General features: G+C 36.2%; 1 protein-coding gene across 2 annotated transcripts in view; it reads left to right on the top strand.

Annotated features, from left to right (window-relative positions):
• MYB (MYB proto-oncogene, transcription factor) overlaps positions 1-9,524 on the top strand; it is a 32,225-nt gene extending 22,701 nt beyond the window's left edge. For both annotated transcript variants that reach the window (XM_053709158.1, XM_053709156.1), the window contains one exon: positions 8,039-9,524. In XM_053709158.1, coding sequence (XP_053565133.1) covers positions 8,039-8,149 — 111 coding nt within the window. In that variant the 3' untranslated portion in view covers positions 8,150-9,524. The remainder of the gene's footprint in view (positions 1-8,038) is intronic.
• Positions 9,525-18,383: the final 8,859 nt, after the last annotated feature.

The following is an 18,383-nucleotide window of genomic DNA, read 5'->3' as shown; positions in this document are numbered from 1 at the left end:
GGTGAACCAATTAAAAGAGGCATTTTTGTGCAGCCACTAATCCGCCGCTATCTCCCAGTAATGCATTGCTGCTCCTGAGCCTACCTAGATATCCTTTTCAACTAAGCATACAAAAAGAATTAAAGGTACAGTCAAGTCCAAAAAAACCTTTCATGTTTCAAATAGGGCATGTAATTTTAAACAACTTTCCAATTTACTTTTATCACCAATTTTGCTTTGTTCTCTTGGTATTCTTAGTTGAAAGCTAAACCTAGGAGGTTCATATGCTAATTTCTTAGACCTTAAAGGCCGCCTCTAATCTAAATGCATTTTGATAGTTTTTCACCACTAGAGCGCATTAGTTCACGTGTTTCATATAGATAACATTGAGCTCATGCACGTGAATTTACCATGGAGTCAGCTCTGATTGGCTAAACTGCAAGTCTGTCAAAAGAACTGAAATAAGGAGGCAGTCTGCTGAGGCTTAGATACAAGGTAATTACAGAGGTAAAACGTGTATAATTATAACTGTGTTGGTTATACAAAACTGGGGAATTGCTAATTAAGGGATTATCTATCTTTTAAAACAACAAAAATTCAGGTGTTGACTGTCCCTTTAAGCCATTTAGATAATAGAAGCAAACTGGAAAGCTGTTTAAAGTCACATGCTCTGTCTGAATAATGTAAGACATTTTTTGGTTCCATGTCCCTTATATATATATATATATATATATATATATATATATATATATATATATATATATATATATATATATATATATATATATATATATATATATATATATATATATATATATATATATATATATATATATATATACCTTTTAATACAAACAGTTTTTTTTATTGGAAAACTATTTTCTCTGCAGTGTGCAATTCCATTTGCAAAGCTACCTCTATAGTAAATGTGTGAGAAAAATAGTGTAGTTGGTTTAAGATGCAAATTAAAATGTATGTGCAGATACATCGCTTTTACCACCTACACTCCAATAACAGCAAAATTCAGATTCGCTTGAAGTTTATCTATCAACTTCCTGCAGTTCCTTTAGTACTTCAAAAATTTTTTTTTTTTTTTTTGTTCTATGTTACAAATACAGAAAATATTAAACCAGTTGTTTTAAAGCTGTAAAGCCAATTAATATACATTTCTTGTACTATAATAGCATTTATGAATTTTAATATATTTTCAATATTTTTCTTTTATTATGCCATCTTTAAAAAAATGTATAAACTATAGAAAAGATGCCCCCTTCCCACTAAAAGTGAGGGGAGTTATCATTAGCTAGTGACCAATCTGTCCCACTTTGAAAAAGCCGTTCAGGCGAAACATGTTAGGGACGTTGGGGTACTGGTGAGGAGTCTTAGGAGCTCCTGTATTTTAGTTTTGCCTTAGTCTACCTTTATAATATGAAGAAACTTAACTTATAGCATTATCAATGTATTTGACCTCTTTATTTCTGTTGCACTTACGACTCTGAGCAAACAGCACATTATAACCATTATTCAGACCGGCTCTAATAACCACCGCAACACGCTATACTTAATGCTGCATAAACTTTGGATTCAGAAATACTTTAAGATGTACTGATATGATCTAATGAACTGTTGTGTTACTAGTATTTCCCAGACTGTAAGATTAACTTAATCACGGGTAGTTATATTATTCTAAACCTTATCGCTACTCAGGTTACGAATCACCTGCAACACAGATACACAGAGATTACTAAGGATATTCTAAACCCGGTTAGTGGTTATTTTGTAGCCAGTGGTAATATTTAAATTACTAGGAGTTTCATAAAGCCTGACTTGATACAAATATAGCTGCCCTTGAATCTATACTGGAAGTGCTTACCTTTAGTATCACTTGGCCAGTTACATAGTTGGTACTTACAACTATTTTGAGCAAACAGCACATTAAAGCCCCTGTTTAAACTGGCTCTAATATTTACCGCATCACCCAGCAGACATATTCACGGTTGCATCACACTAGATCTAGTAGTACTACAAAATGATGCACTAATATAATCTTATGAATTGTGGTGCTACGAGTAAGTTTCTAAACTGTTGGATTGACTCACCCTTTGTGTGTTATAGTATTATAGACCACTGTCACACCAGATCTAGTAGTGCTATAATATGATGCACTAATGTAATCTAATGAATTGTGGTGCTACGAGTATTTTCTAAACTGTTAGATCGACTCACCCCCTGTTTGTTATATTATTATAAACCTTACCGTATTCAGGCTACGAATCCTTTAGAACACAGATACATAGTGATTATTAACTAATGTGATTCCAGATTTTGGGGGTGGCTTTATTTCAGCCAGTGTCAACACTCTAGTTATTAGGAGTCTCACAATATCAGGCTTGTTAAAAATATACCAATATATTGCTGCTCTTGTAATTATACTGTAAGTGCTCACCTTAGTATCTTTTGGTCAGTTACACCTTTTTCAACCAAGCTGTTTGTATTATAGGTACCTTAGAGTGTTTTTATCTATTCACTTCTCCTATTTTAATTTGTGTTTTTTTGAAGTAATAAAGGTTCTATTTTAATGCAGTTGAACCCTTTAACATTTGTTACCTTTTTCCCCCCTGTTGTCTATTCAGCTTCACAGCTGCAAGTTGTATATTATTCGTAAACTCAGTCTATGAACTGACATTCCCCACTTAAACCCCTTGAGTGCTATATATGTAGTCTTTTTCAAAAGTAGGTTTCTTCACCTCTCTTGATATCCTTATAAGTTGTATTCACTACATAGCACCAATTTCCCTTTAAATGATTCCGTCATTGTTAAATTTACCCTGGGGATATTTAGGGACTATTGGGGACACATATTACTTTAAGTAGTGCCATTGGTCTTATTCAATCTCTTATGGGAAGAGGAAGTTAGCAATGTCGCAATAGCCAAAGTCCTAAAGTTAGCGCGCCTGAGTCTTTCACTCACTCGTTCACTTTTTACTTTGAACTTGTAATACCAGTGCTAATCCGACCACCCTAATTGAGTGGTCCGTGTTCAAGCGTGAAAAAAAAATTGGGTGCCACTTGTAATTTGGCCCATCATTTTCAGACGTAAAATGGAGTAAACAAAATAAATACTGAAAATATATTGCAAAGTTGTTGTTTTTTTCTTAAAAAACCAAACAACAAAATTACACATTTTATATTACAATGTTTACTAGCCATTTAAAGATACTTTCTAATACAGAAATAAAATGCTTAAAGGGACAGTATACACCAATTTTCATTTAACTGCATGTAATAGACACAACTATAAAGAATAATATGCACAGATACTGATCTAAAAACCCAGTATAAAACCTTTTCAACATTTACTTAGAAGCTCCCAATTTAGCTCCGTTGATGAGATTAGCCTGGGACACCCACTGAAAATGTCTGACAGCAGACCCCCCCCCCCTTTCCCCTGCATATAAAAAAGAAGCAGTCTTAAAGTCTGTAGACATCAGTATACATCTAAAACGTTGGGGCTTGGTTAGGAGTCTTAAAATGTTATTTAAAAATAAGCAAAGGTATACATTTTTACAAAACCACTCTCAGATGCGCTATATTAATTGATCATCTACAAAACATTTATGCAAAGAAAAATCTATTGTATAATGTCCCTTTTTAAATGCTAAAATAAAATGCTGTAACAAATTGAATGTCCCTTTGTGAGCGTTAAACACAAAGCTAAGGTCCACCAATCACCATTATGTTCATTAATCCTTTTTTCATGCAACAATATTTTAACAGCATAATTCAGCATTTTTTAATAATTCGGAAACAGTGTTGGTAAAAAGAGCTGGAGTTGATGCGATACGTTATCACTAACGCATATTGCATCCCTGCTGGCTCTCTGAGCTGGAGAAGTGTGCATGTGGCCTACGGAAGTATACTATGCAAGTCTTGTCAACAGCTAAAGCTATCTTAACTATATTGTCCTTTTGAAGCTTATTCCCTAAGCATTTTAAAGTAATATTATGACTGACTTTACTAATTGTTCTAATTATTATGGTCCATTAATATTATCTTAAAAGGAACACTTTAAAGGGACATTAAACACTTAATAAATGCTAGCTAGAATGAAGCATTCAAAGAAAAGATTAGTCTGAGAATAACATTTAGATGTATTTTTTTAAAGTTGAATTAGCTGTTTAAATATTGACAAAACAAGTGTAAAGTTTTGCTGTCTATGGGAGCTGCCATGTTGAATTTAGGTTACCTTCTCTGCTGTGGCCAATTAGGGACAGTTATATTCCACACAGCCATTGGCCGCACACTCTAGTGACCTATTTATAAGTATTCTGCACTTCCACTTCTAACAGGATCTGAAAAGCTCACAATTTCAGAGTGGAATTACAGGAAAGGGGGACAAAATAAACAATGAATATAAATAAATATATATATATATATATATATATATATATATATATATATATATACACACACACACATTATCTCACAAAAGTGAGTACACCCCTCACATTTTTGTAAATATTTTATTATATCTTTTCATGTGACAACACTAAAGATATGACACTTTGCTACAATGTAAAGTAGTGAGTGTACAGCCTGTATAACAGTGTACATTTGCTGTCCCCTCAAAATAACTCGACACACAGCCATTAATGTATAAACCGTTGGCAACAAAGTGAGTACACCCCTAATTGGAAATGTCCAAATTGGGCCCAAAGTGTCAATATTTTGTGTGACCACCATTATTTTCCAGCACTGCCTTAACCCTCTTGGAAATTGAGTTCACCAGAGCTTCACAGGTTGCCACTGGAGTCCTCTTTCACTCCTCCATGACGTCATCACGGAGCTGGTGGATGTTAGAAACCTCGCGCTCCCCCACCTTCCGTTTGAGGATGCCCCACAGATGCTCAATAGGGTTTAGGTCTGGAGACATGCTTGGCCAGTCCATCACCTTTACCCTCAGCTTTTTTTAGCAAGGCAGTGGTCGTCTAGGAGGTGTGTTTGGGGTCGTTATTATGTTGGAATACTGCCCTGCGGCCCAGTCTCCAAATGGAATGGATCATGCTCACAGTACATGTTGGCATTCATGGTTCCCTCAATAAACTGTAGCTCCCCAGTGCCGGCAGCACTCATGCAGGCCCAGAACATGACACTCCCACCATCATGCTTGACTGTAGGCAAGACACACTTGTCTTTGTACTCCTCAACTGGTTGCCGCCAAACACGCTTGACACCATCTGAACCAAATAAGTATAACTTTATATAAGTATATGAACCAAATATCTTGGTCTCTTTGGACCACAGGACATGGTTCCAGTAACCCATGTCCTTAGTCTGCTTATCTTCAGCAAACTGTTTGCAGGCTTTCTTGTGCATCATCTTTAGAAGAGGCTTCCTTCTAGGACAACAGCCATGCAGACCAATTTGATGCAATGTGCGGGGTATGGTCTGAGCACTGACAAGCTGGCCCCATACCCCTTTAACCTCTGCAGCAATGCTGGCAGCACTCATATGTCTATTTCCCAAAAAAAACTTTGGATATGAAGCTGAGCATGTGCACTCAACTTCTTTGGTTGACCATGGCGAGGCCTGTTCTGAGTGGAACCTGTCCTGTGAAATCGCTGTATGGTCTTGCCCACCGTGCTGCAGCTCAGTTTCAGGGTCTTGGCAATCTTCTTAAAGCCTAGGCCATCTTTATGTAGAGCAAGAATTATTTGTTTCAGATCCTCAAAGAGTTCTTTTCCATGAGGTCCCATGTGGAACTTTCAGTGACCAGTATGAGAGAGTGTTAGAGTGATAACACTAACACACCTGCTCCCCATTCACACCTGAGACCTTGTAACACTAACAAGTCACATGACACCGGGGAGGGAAAATGGCTAATTGGGCCCAATTTGGACATTTCCACTTAGGGGTGTACTCACTTTTGTTGCCAGCGGTTTAGACATTAACGGCTGTGTATTGAGTTATTTTATGGGGATAGCAAATTTACACTGTTATACCGGCTGTACACTCACTACTTTACATTGTAGTAAAGTGTCATTTCTTCAGTGTTGTCACATGAAAAGGTATATTAAAATATATTTTTTTTTAAAATGAGGGGTGTACTAACTTTTGTGAGATATACTGTGTATGTATGTGTGTGTGTGTGTGTGTATATATATATATATATATATATATATATATATATATATTATATTACCATCTCAAAGTATTTAATGTCCCTTTAACTAGGTGTATAAGTGAAAGAGCCATGCATGTCTTTTCACCCTGAGATTCTTATTCATTTTTTTCAACAAAGCACAATGCTTATTTAAACTGTGCACCTGAGTGCTTAGTTAAACTGCAAAAAGGATAAAAGGTATTAAAGAGCAGTGTTAAGAACCTGCTAAGTGGCTAAGTGAGTGACAAAGGCATTTCTGGTTAGTAAGCAGGTGAATCAGTTATGTTTGTTTTCCATATAATCAGGACAAGTTGCCTAGGAGACCTGACAGGTTAATAGTAGTATTCTGGTTTTGTTAAGATCATGCACTGTAATATACATATACTGTTTTGTTTTAACTGTTCACCTGATTATTTTCATATTATAACATTCACATCGCATTGTGTTAGTCAGTGGAGGTTACCATGTTTGGTTTAGAAGCAGCAGAAAAGTTGCACCAATTCATAGGTGCAATTCATTCTTAGCCGAGCAAGTTGAATGTGTGTTGAAGCTCTAGTGATTTCTACATACATGTACCATCTAGGGTTGCCACATCAGTCATGTTTTCCTGGACCCTTATGAGTTACACATGCTGCAGGGTTAGCAGGAGGAACATGTATGGTGCTTTTCATCAGCATTATTCATGTGATGTCCAGACACACAATACATGTTCAGCCCTGCTTACCCTGCAGCATGTGTAACCCATAAGTGTCCAGGAAAATATGGCTGAAGTGGCAACCCTAGTACCATCCCATATACTGGGCTGGGGTTTTTTGACTCAAGATAGTAAATAAAGCACAGCTTTACTTTTGCTTTTTGTTTGGTTTAAATTGTTTCACATTTCAAAGTTTCATCAACAGGTTATTAATAGTAAAAAAAAAAAGTCTTGCAGTAGAAGTGTAACATTTCAGATTTCGGACTTGTCTTCTGTTTACAGCATTCTTTTTTTTTTTTTTTTTTTTTTCTTCTAACCTTAATTAGACCAGAAGTAAAAATCAAAACCCATAAGTGCGAAGACTTTCAGCCATAATATATTCTGTTCTGTGATGGGAATAAACAGACAATAACTTTATTTGTTTGCAAAACATATAGTAAAATCTGAAATTGTGCACGACTATCTTGCATTTTAACATTAGTCACTAAGACGGTGTACTTTTTGTATAAAGAGTGTAAATCTTTAAACAGACACTCTAGTAAGAATTAAACTTTCATGATTCAGATAGGGCATGCAGTTTTAAACAACTTTCCATTTTAATTTTTTCATTAAATTTGCTTTGTTCTTTTGGTATTCTTTGTTGAAAGCTAAACCATAGGTAAGCTCATCTGCTAATTTCTAAGCCCTTGGAGGCTGCCTCTTATCTGAATGCTTTTGACAGTTTTTCACGGCAAGAGGGCGTTAGTTCATACGTGCCATATAGATAACATTGCGCCCACGCCTGTGGAGTTAATTATGAGATGGCACGGATTGGCTAAAAGGCAAGTCTGTCAAAAGAACTGAGATAAGGCGGCAGTCTGAAGAGGCTTAGATACAAGGTAATCACAGAGGTAAAAAGTATATTAATATAACTGTGTTGGTTATGCAAAACTGGGGAATGGGTAATAAAGGGATTATCTATTTTTCTTTAAACAAAACAATTCTGGAGTAGACTGTCCCTTTAATACTCTGCTGTATCTTCTACCCTAGAGAAGTGACTTGCGTTTAGCATACATTTTTCATTCCTTAGTATGTTGTGTGCCCATCCTGTTTAGCATTTTTTTTAAATTCACTATTATATTGTGTATTTTATAATTTTCATTCTCTTTTTAGTTGCATTGCATCCGATTTTTACTAACCTGCCTTTTCTCTTATTTTTACAGCAACTCAACAGTGCTTGGGAAGCAATGTCTTGTGGCAAAACAGACGATCAAAAAATTATAACTGAGCAGCACCGCAAATACATGAAAAGCTTTTCCACACTTGTGATGTGAAGAAGCAATGGAGATCAAACGAGCATTATTATTCCGTAAACACTTTGCAACTTTGCAATTTTGTTCTACGATGCCTTTGCATGAAACTACGGGATCATTTCATGATTGGGAGAATTTTTGTTGTGGTACAACAGTTGGGAGAAGCACCAAGTGCATTTTGTTCTAGTCTCTGAGCATATTTGTGTTGGATTACATCCAACAAAACTTTTATATATACATATATATATTATTTGGAAAGGACGTTGCGGAAAAGACTACCTTGCCTATATTTATAGGCTTAACTTTGTAAAGTATTTTTTCATAAAAAGAAAATAACTTTTTAAAAAAATTTTTTTTTTTTTTTTTTTAATTTTTTTTTGAGAACAAGCAAACACACCAGTATTGTGTTTTTTTTTTTACTTTTGTTGCTTTGTGTTTTTGTTTTTTAAATTATATATTTGGGGAAATAAGAGCCGGCACTCTACCATTCTGTTATTGATGGACAAAATAAATTGGTACCAAAATTGGTAGCAAGCATTATTACAGGATTCAATATTCAAAAATATGAGAACGTAAAATCAAGCTTGTGAATTCTTAAATTTGTTTTATATTTGAAGTATTGTTGTGATATAGTCCTGAGATCAATTGCTATTTTGTGCGTTAAAAAAAAAAACACAATTTTTTTTTTAATCTTTTTTACAGCTCATTTTCTTGAAAATATTACAGACTGGGAATACATAGTTTTTATATGAGCAAATTATATTTTTTATTGAGTAATTTAATTTTTTTTATATGAAAAGCCAAATAAATAACGTATTTTAATCCTGCTGCTAAGACTATAGCATGTAGACATGCTGGCATTGAGAAAGCACAATATGCGTTTGTACAATGAAAACCACTATGGCAATGTCTGCTTAAATATGCACTAGCATTTCATACTATTATATGTTTTATACATTTTCTTTTTTCTAAAAAAAAAAAAAAAATAATAATAAAGTACTGGGAGAATTTATTTTCATAATGGTGTGCACAGCACCTTCACTTGTTTGGGAGAAGACTGTTAACTGTTTGGTTTTGTTTTTTTTGTGTCTTATTTCTTCATTCCGTCTTCTAGATTTTTTTGTTCTGTACAGTACTGCCTTGCTGTCTAGACTTTCACAAAGATGAGAACACTGTTAAAGACGTGACATTTGCTGCCTTAAAACAATTAGTGCAGCAGTTCTGCACTTATTTTGTACTGCCTTGTAAAATAATAAAGTGTGTTTTTGTATTTTTAAACAAAAATGTGTCTGTATATAAAGTTCTTGTGCTTTCTTTGATTAACATATTTCAGCAGAGTTTGATAATTATTAGATCTGAGTAACACCTTGTTTTCTGCAACCATTTTTCAAAGGTCAAACTTTCCTTATTTAGAGGAGTCCATCTAGATTTGCCTCTGGAGAAGAAAGGGCATGTCACTGTCATTGTGTTAACAAAATCTTCATTGTTTGACTTCAGCAGAAACAATAAGGGCTAGATTACAAGTGCGGCGCAAATGGTTTTGCGTTAGTGCAATCGTGATTTCGCAAGCCATTTTCCTTCCGCTGATATTATATAAGTTCTGCTTCAATCCTTACAGCGATCTAAGAGCTGTGGTAAAATGGATTCAGAAAATAAAAAGTTGCACAAAACACAACAAATATACATAACAAAGTACACTTACACTCATAAACTACACTATTATTAATCCCTTAACCACCATCCCCCCACATCTCAAACACTAAATAATACTATTAACCCCTAAATCGCCATCCCCCCACATCGCAAAGTTATAAACTAACATCTAAACCCTAACACCCCTAACTACCCAAATTAAAATACCCCTAAATAAACTAAAAAAAATCCTATCTACAAATAAAATAAAAAACTTACCTGTAAAATTAAAGAAAAACCTAATCTTACCTTTAAAAAAAAAAAACTACCATTACTGGGGGGAAAAACAACCTACTATTACTGATAAATAAAAAATCCTAACTACAAAAAAAAATATGATTACAAAAACAAAAAAAATTCCTTCCGTTACAAAAAAAAAAAAAATACCATTATGAAAAATAAAAAAACCTACCATTACAAAAATAAAAAACGAAATTACCAAAAAAAAAAAAATTAAACCTATTCTAATACCCCTTAAAAAAAAAAAAACCTATTCTGAGAATGTTACCAATAGTCCTTAAAAGAGTATTTGGATGGGTATTGCACTTAAAATCAGCTCTTTTGCTGCCCAAATAAAAAAAAAAAAACAATCTAAAAATAAATAAAAAAAAAAAAAGCTAAGACTAACCCAAACGTTGATACTCACCAATGATGATGGATGGCGCTCCATCGTCATCCATCTTCATTGTGGGTCCATCTTCTACCATCTTAATCCCGGCGGCGGTCCATCTTCTAACTTTCATACTGGTGGATGTGGCGAGGTCGTCGGCGATGACGGCAGCGACATCGGTAGTCCTCTAAAGACCTTCAACATAGAGGTCCTCTTCATACTGTCTCCAGCCGCACACTAGTGAATGCAAGGTACCCCTTTTATATAGGGGTACCCTTGTATTCCTATTGGCTGATTTTAATCTTCAAATTCAAATCGGCCAATAAAATGAAAGGAAAAAGCTTTCATTCTATTGGCTGATTTAAATTTGAAGATTCAAATCAGCCAATAGGAATGCAAGGGTACCCCTATATAAAAGGTGTACCTTGCATTCACTAATCAGTGTGCAACTGGAAACCGCATGAAGAGGACCTTCGTGTTAAAGGTCTGAAGAGGACCACCAACGTCGCTGCCGACCTTGCTGCCACCATTGGGATTAAGTTAGAAGATGGTCCGCCGCCAGGATGAAGATGGAGCGCCGCCCATCATCATCAGTGAGTATTAACTTTGGGGTTAGTCTAAGGGTTTTTTTTTGGGGGGGTGAGTTATTTTTTTTTAGAGTAGTTTTTTTTTGTTTTTTTTACATTTGGGCAGCAAAAGAGTTGAATGCCCATCCAAATGTCCTTTTCGGGTAATAGGTAGTTTATGATTTTTTTAGTTAGGTATTTCTTTCATGTAATTGGCAAGAGTCCATGAGCTAGTGACGTATGGGATATACAATCCTACCAGGAGGGGCAAAGTTTCCCAAACCTTAAAATGCCTATAAATATACCCCTCACCACACCCACAATTCAGTTTTACAAGCTTTGCCTCCTATGGAGGTGGTGAAGTAAGTTTGTGCTAAGATTTCTACGTTGATATGCGCTTCTCAGCATTGTTGAAGCCTGATTCCTCTCAGAGTATAGCGAATGTCATAGGGACGTGAAGGGAGTATCACTTATTGAATATGATGATTTCCCTAACAGGGGTCTTTTTCATAGGTTCTCTGTTATCGGTCGTAGAGATTCATCTCCTACCTCCCTTTTCAGATCGACGATATACTCTCAAATTACCATTACCTCTACTGATAACTGTTTTAGTACTGGTTTGGCTATCTGCTATATGTGGATGGGTGTCTTTTGGTAAGTATGTTTTTTATTACTTAAGACACCTCAGCTATGGTTTGGCACTTTATGCATTTGTATAAAGTTCTAAATATATGTATTGTACTTATATTTGCCATGAGTCAGGTTCATGTATTTCCTTCTGCAGACTGTCAGTTTCATATTTGGGGAATATAAACATTTTTTAAAAAGAAATTTATTTCTTACCTTGGGTTTTAGTCTTTTTTTCAATTGACTACTTCTTGCAAATTGCGGGCGGTATTAGGCCCACAAGTGCGTCAAATGCTAAACTTTATTGCGTCATTCTTGGCACGAAAATATTTTTGGAGCGAAAAAATACGTCTGACGCAACTTCGTCCTTTCCGGCGTCATACTTGACGTCAAGACCTTTCACACAGTTGCATCATTAGTGATGCAAGTGTGTCATTTCCGGTTATTTTTGGCGCCAAAAAAGTTTGTTACGTTGTGCGTCATACTTGGCGCCAAACTTTTTCATTATTTCAATACCCCATTGATGTTGGCCTCTTCCCTTTTTCTCTATCAGAGGGCTATGTTATTTGCATTTTTTCCCATTCCTGAAACTGACATATAAGGAAATAGATAATTTTGCTTTCTATGTTGTTTTTTCTCTTACATTTTGCAAGATGTCTCAATCTGATCCTGCCTCAGAAGTTTCTGCTGGAACATTGCTACCTGACATCGGTTCTAACAAAGCTAAGTGCATTTGTTGTAAAATTGTAGAAATTATTTCGCCGAAAATCATTTGTAATAGTTGTCATGATAAACTTTTACATGCAGATAGTGTATCCATCAGTAATAGTACATTGCCAGTTGCAGTTCCTTCAACTTCTAATGTACATGATATACCTGTAAATTTTAAAGAATTTGTTTCTGATTCTATCCTGAAGGCTTTGTCTGCATTTCCACCTTCTAATAAACGTAAAAGGTCTTTTAAAACTTCTCATTTAGTTGATGAAATTTCAAATGACCAACAACATAATAATTTATCCTCTTCTGATGAGGATCTAGCTGATACAGAAGATCCTTCCTCAGACATTGACACTGACAAATCTACTTATTTATTTAAAATAGAGTATATGCGTTCTTTATTAAAAGAAGTGTTAATTACTTTGGATATTGAGGTAACCAGTCCTCTTGACGTTCAGTCTAATAAACGTTTAAATGCTGTTTTTAAACCTCCTGTGGTTTCTCCAGGGGTTTTCCTATTCCTGAGGCTATTTCTGATATGATTTCTAAGGAATGGAATAAGCCAGGTACTTCTTTTATTCCTTCTTCAAGGTTTAAAAAATTGTATCCTTTACCAGCAAAATCTATAGAGTTTTGGGGAAAAATCCCCAAAGTTGATGGGGCTTTCTACTCTTGCTAAACGTACCACTATGCCTATGGAAGATAGTACTTCCTTTAAGGATACTTTAGATAGGAAGCTTGAATCTTATCTAAGGAAGGCCTATTTATATTCAGTTCATCTTCTCAGACCTGCAATTTCTTTGGCTGATGTTGCGGCTGCATCAACTTTCTGGTTGGAGAATTTAGCGCAACAGGAATTAGATTCTGACTTATCTAGCATTATTCGCTTACTGCAATATGCTAATCATTTTATTTGTGATGCTATTTTTTACATCAAAATTGATGTTAGATCCATGTCTTTAGCTATATTAGCTAGAAGAGCTTTGTGGCTTAAATCTTGGAATGCTGATATGACATCTAAATCTAGATTGCTATCTCTTTCTTTCCAAGGTAATAATTTATTTGGTTCTCAGTTGGATTCTATTATTTCAACTGTCATTGGGGGAAAGGGAGTTTTTCTGCCTCAGGATAAAAAAAACTAAGGGTAAATCTAAGGCTTCTAACCGTTTTCGTTCCTTTTGTCAGAATAAGGAACAAAAACTCAATCCTCCCCCCAAGGAATCTGCTTCCAATTGGAAGCCTTCCTCAAATTGGAATAAATCCAAGCCATTTTGGAAACCAAAGTCAGCCCCTAAGTCCGCATGAAGGTGCGGCCCTAATTCCAGCTCAGCTGGTAGGGGGCAGATTAAGGTTTTTCAAGGATATTTGGATAAAATCTGTCCAAAATCAATGTATTCAGAGCATTGTCTCTCAAGGGTATCGAATAGGATTCAGAGTAAGACCTCCTGTGAGAAGATCTCACGTATCCCAGCAAATCCAATAAAAGCTCAGGCTTTCCTGAAGTGTGTTTCAGACCTGGAGTCTTCAGGGGTAATCATGCCAGTTCCTCTTCTGGAACAAGGTTTGGTGTTTTATTCAAATCTATTCATTGTCCCAAAGAAGGAAAATTTATTCAGACCAGTTCTGGATCTGAAAATTGTGAATCGTTATGTAAGAGTACCAACTTTCAAGATGGTGACTATAAGGACTATTCTGCCTTTTGTTCAGCAAGGACATTATATGTCCACAATAGACTTGCAGGATGCATACCTTCATATTCCGATTCATCCAGAACATTATCAGTTTCTGAGATTCTCTTTTCTAGACAAGCATTACCAATTTGTTGCTCTTCCATTTGGCCTAGCAACAGCTCCAAGAATATTTTCAAAGGTTCTGGGTGCCCTACTCTCTGTAATCAGAGAACAGGGTATTGCGGTGTTTCCTTATTTGGACGATATCTTGGTACTAGCTCAGTCTTTACATTCTGCAGAATCTCACACGAATCAACTAGTGTTATTTCTTCGGAAACATGGTTGGAGGATCAATTTACCAAAAAGTTTCTTGATTCCTCAGACAAGGGTCACCTTTTTAGGCTTCCAGATAGATTCAGTGTCCATGACTCTGTCTTTAACAGACAAGAGACGTTTAAAATTGGTTGCAGCCTGCTGGCACCTTCAGTCTCAGTCATTCCCTTCAGTGGCTATGTGCATGGAAGTTTTAGGTCTCATGACTGCAGCATAGGACGCGATCCCCTTTGCTCGTTTTTACATGAGACTTCTACAGCTTTGTATGCTAAATCAATGGTGCAGGGATTATACAAATATATCACAATTAATATCCTTAAATCCCAATGTACGACACTCTCTGACATGGTGGATAGATCACCATCGTTTAGTTCAAGGGGCTTCTTTTGTTTGGCCAACCTGGTCTGTGATCACAACAGATGCAAGTTTTTCAGGTTGGGGAGTTGTTTGGGGATCTCTGACAGCACAAGGGGTTTGGAAATCTCAAGAGGCGAGATTACCAATAAATATTTTCGAACTCTGTGCAATTCTCAGGGCTCTTCAGTTTTGGCCTCTGTTAAAGAGAGAACCGTTCATTTGTTTTCAGACAGACAATATCACAACAGTGGCATATGTCAATCATCAGGGTGGGACTCACAGTCCCCAAGCTATGAAAGAAGCATCTCGGATACTTGCTTGGGCGGAATCCAGCTCCTGTCTAATCTCTGCGGTGCATATCCCAGGTGTAGACAATTGGGAGGCGGATTATCTTAGCCACCAGAATTTACATCCAGGGGAGTGGTCTCTCCATCCAGATGTTTTTTTCTCAGATTGTTCAGATGTGGGGTCTTCCAGAGATAGATCTCATAGCCTCTCATCTAAACAAGAAACTTCCCAGATACCTGTCCAGGTCCAGGGATGTTCAGGCGGAAGCAGTGGATGCGCTGACGCTTCCTTGGTGTTATCATCCTGCTAACATTTTCCCGCCTCTAGTTCTCCTTCCAAGAGTGATCTCCAAAATCATCATGGAACAATCGTTTGTGTTGCTGGTGGCGCCAGCATGGCCACACAGGTTTTGGTATGCGTATCCGGTTCGGATGTCCAGTTGTCCGCCTTGGCCACTTCCGTTACGGCCAGACCTACTATCTCAAGGTCCGTTTTTCCATCAGGATCTCAAATCATTAAATTTGAAGGTATGGAAATTGAATGCTTAGTACTAAGTCATAGAGGTTTCTCTGACTCAGTGATTAATACTATGTTACAAGCTCGTAAATCTGTCTCTAGAAAGATTTATTATAGAGTTTGGAAGACTTACATTTCATGGTGTTCTTCTCATAAATTCTCCTGGCATTCTTTTAGAATTCCTAGAATTTTACAGTTTCTTCAGGATGGTTTGGATAAAGGTTTGTCTGCAAGTTCCTTGAAAGGACAAATCTCTGCTCTTTCTGTTTTATTTCACAGAAAGATTGCTATACTTCCTGATATACACTGTTTTGTACAGGCTTTAGTTGGTATTAAGCCTGTCATTAAATCAATTTCTCCTCCTTGGAGTCTAAATTTGGTTCTGAAGGCTTTACGGGCTCCTCCATTTGAACCTATGCATTCTTTGGACATTAAACTACTTTCTTGGAAAGTGTTGTTCCTTTTAGCCATCTCTTCTGCTAGAAGAGTTTCTGAGCTATCTGCTCTTTCTTGTGAGTCTCCTTTTCTGATTTTCATCAGGATAAGGCAGTTTTGCGGACTTCTTTTCAATTTTTACCTAAGGTTGTGACCATCTTTTTTCTGCTATGCGACAATTTGGTTTCAGCGGTAACTATTTAAACTGTATCAAAGCCTTATATACTAATGCTTCTGCAGTGTTGTTGGTGAATGGATACCTACAGAAACTTTTCATATTCTGACAGGCACAAGACAAGGCTGCCCGATTTCACCCCTTCTTTTCAATCTTGCAATTGAACCATTGGCAATTATGTTAAAAAAACATCTAGAAGGAATTCGGCTAGGAGATAAATATCTTAAATTATTACTATACGCAGATGATTTACTACTATTCCTTAATAACCCTGAATCTGAGATTCCTACCCTACTGGAAATAATTAATACATTTGGAACATTTTCGGGATATAAAATAAATGCAGCAAAATCAGATTTATTGTGGTTAACAAAATCTGCTAGTAGTGATTATACCCCACCCTTCAAAGTTGCGGATTCACACATTACGTATTTGGGTATTAAGATTAGCACCGACCCGGCAGAATGGTACTCTCTGAATTTTACTCCACTACTAAATAAAATACAGATAGAGCTCAGAAATTGGGCAAAATTTCCTTTGTCATTGACGGCAAAAATTAATTTGATAAAAATGATTACTTTGCCTAAATTGATGTATTTAATGCAAAATATCCCAATCCCAATGACAAAATCTGATCTTAAGCACTTAAATAGTTCTATCAGATTGTTTATTTGGGGTAGTGGTAAAAAGCGTATAGCTTTACAGAAGATGTCACAGTTAAGACAATACGGGGGCCTAGCGCTACCAAATTTTTGTACTTACAATAAAATATGTTTGGCAAAAGTAGCTATGGACTGGCTTACTGGGGGAAACTATGTGGCGTCATTAGAAATAGAACAAAAATTAGTCTTGCCATACGACCTACAGGCACTATTACATTGCCCGATTAAGAAACTACCATGCATGGTTAAAAATAAACCTACTTTGTTTCATATCATTAAAGCCTGGCAGGGTATTAAGACTAGTATGAACGATAGCCCGCTGATTTCGAATTTAGTTCCTATTTCTGGGAACCCTTGCTTCCCACCAGGAATCAAGAGTCAAATGTTCAATAAATGGGCTATATTAGGACTCAAATATTTATCCCAGTTTAGGGACCCAGAAACTACCCGGGTATATACATTCACAGTGCTTAGAGACCAGTTCCAACTTAACAATACAGAATTTTACGCTTATTTACAAGTCCGGCACTGGTATAACGAAACCATTAAAAATTGCACTAAGGAATGGGTACACCCGGGTATTAAAATGGGGCTTGCTCTTTTTAAGGCGGGTAAACGCTCAATTAGTTATTGGTACCGGATGGTACAAACGGAGGCCGGTGAAATAAATATAGTAGAGATATCTGCAAAATGGGCCACAGATATCCAAAACATGGAGCCATATAAAATAAAACAGAGCATAATTGCGGCAGAACATGCAACTCTTTCAGCATCATGGCGAGAATCACAGTTTAAAATTGTGAATCGCATGTATATACCACCGGCTAGCTTAAATAGATGGTACGGGAACGCTTCAAATCTGTGTCCCCGATGCAGTTCCATCAATGCCGACCTGGTCCACATGTTCTGGAGCTGTCCCAAGATCCAGCAATTCTGGCAGCGAGTACAGTTCTGGCTGAACAGATTATTGAATATACAGATACTCATAGAACTACAGCATATTTTTTTTCTGATTAATTTGAGAGATCTTGGGGAATATGTCTCCAATATTGATTTCATTAATACAGCAATTCTGGGAGGCAGATATCTTATCCTAAAAAATTGGAAAGCCACAAGGGAACCTACAATTAATAATCTAACTTTCTTACTCCATTCACAATATCAAATAGAACAAATGGATAGTCTTAATCAGGGAACTAATTACCAACATAAATTTGAGCATAAATGGCTAGAATTTATCAGGAGATACAGAAATAATATATAAACACAATCGAAATTTTCCCTTTACTAAATTTTTTTTTTTTTTTTTTTTCCCTCTTTCCCCCTGAGCATCGTGTCCTAACCCCCCCCCCCCCCTATCTTATTGAGGATGGTTTACAGAATATGGTATAGTATAGGTAAGATTAGTGAAACGCTAAAATAATCTTTGGTAGTAATATTTAGTTTAAATATATAAGAATTCTTATTTTCTCAATGCCTTCATAATATAATGTCTAGAAAATGTTGAGGTTCGTTTTTTTTTTTTTTTTTTCCATCAAGTATGTGTTCTACATGAATAGAACTAATATTATATTGTTAAGCTAACTATATAATAGGAGATATGGATG

The sequence above is a fragment of the Bombina bombina genome, chromosome 4, assembly GCF_027579735.1.
Source record: "Bombina bombina isolate aBomBom1 chromosome 4, aBomBom1.pri, whole genome shotgun sequence".
Lineage (NCBI taxonomy): Eukaryota > Metazoa > Chordata > Amphibia > Anura > Bombinatoridae > Bombina > Bombina bombina.
This window is presented reverse-complemented; position numbering and strand designations above follow the sequence as displayed.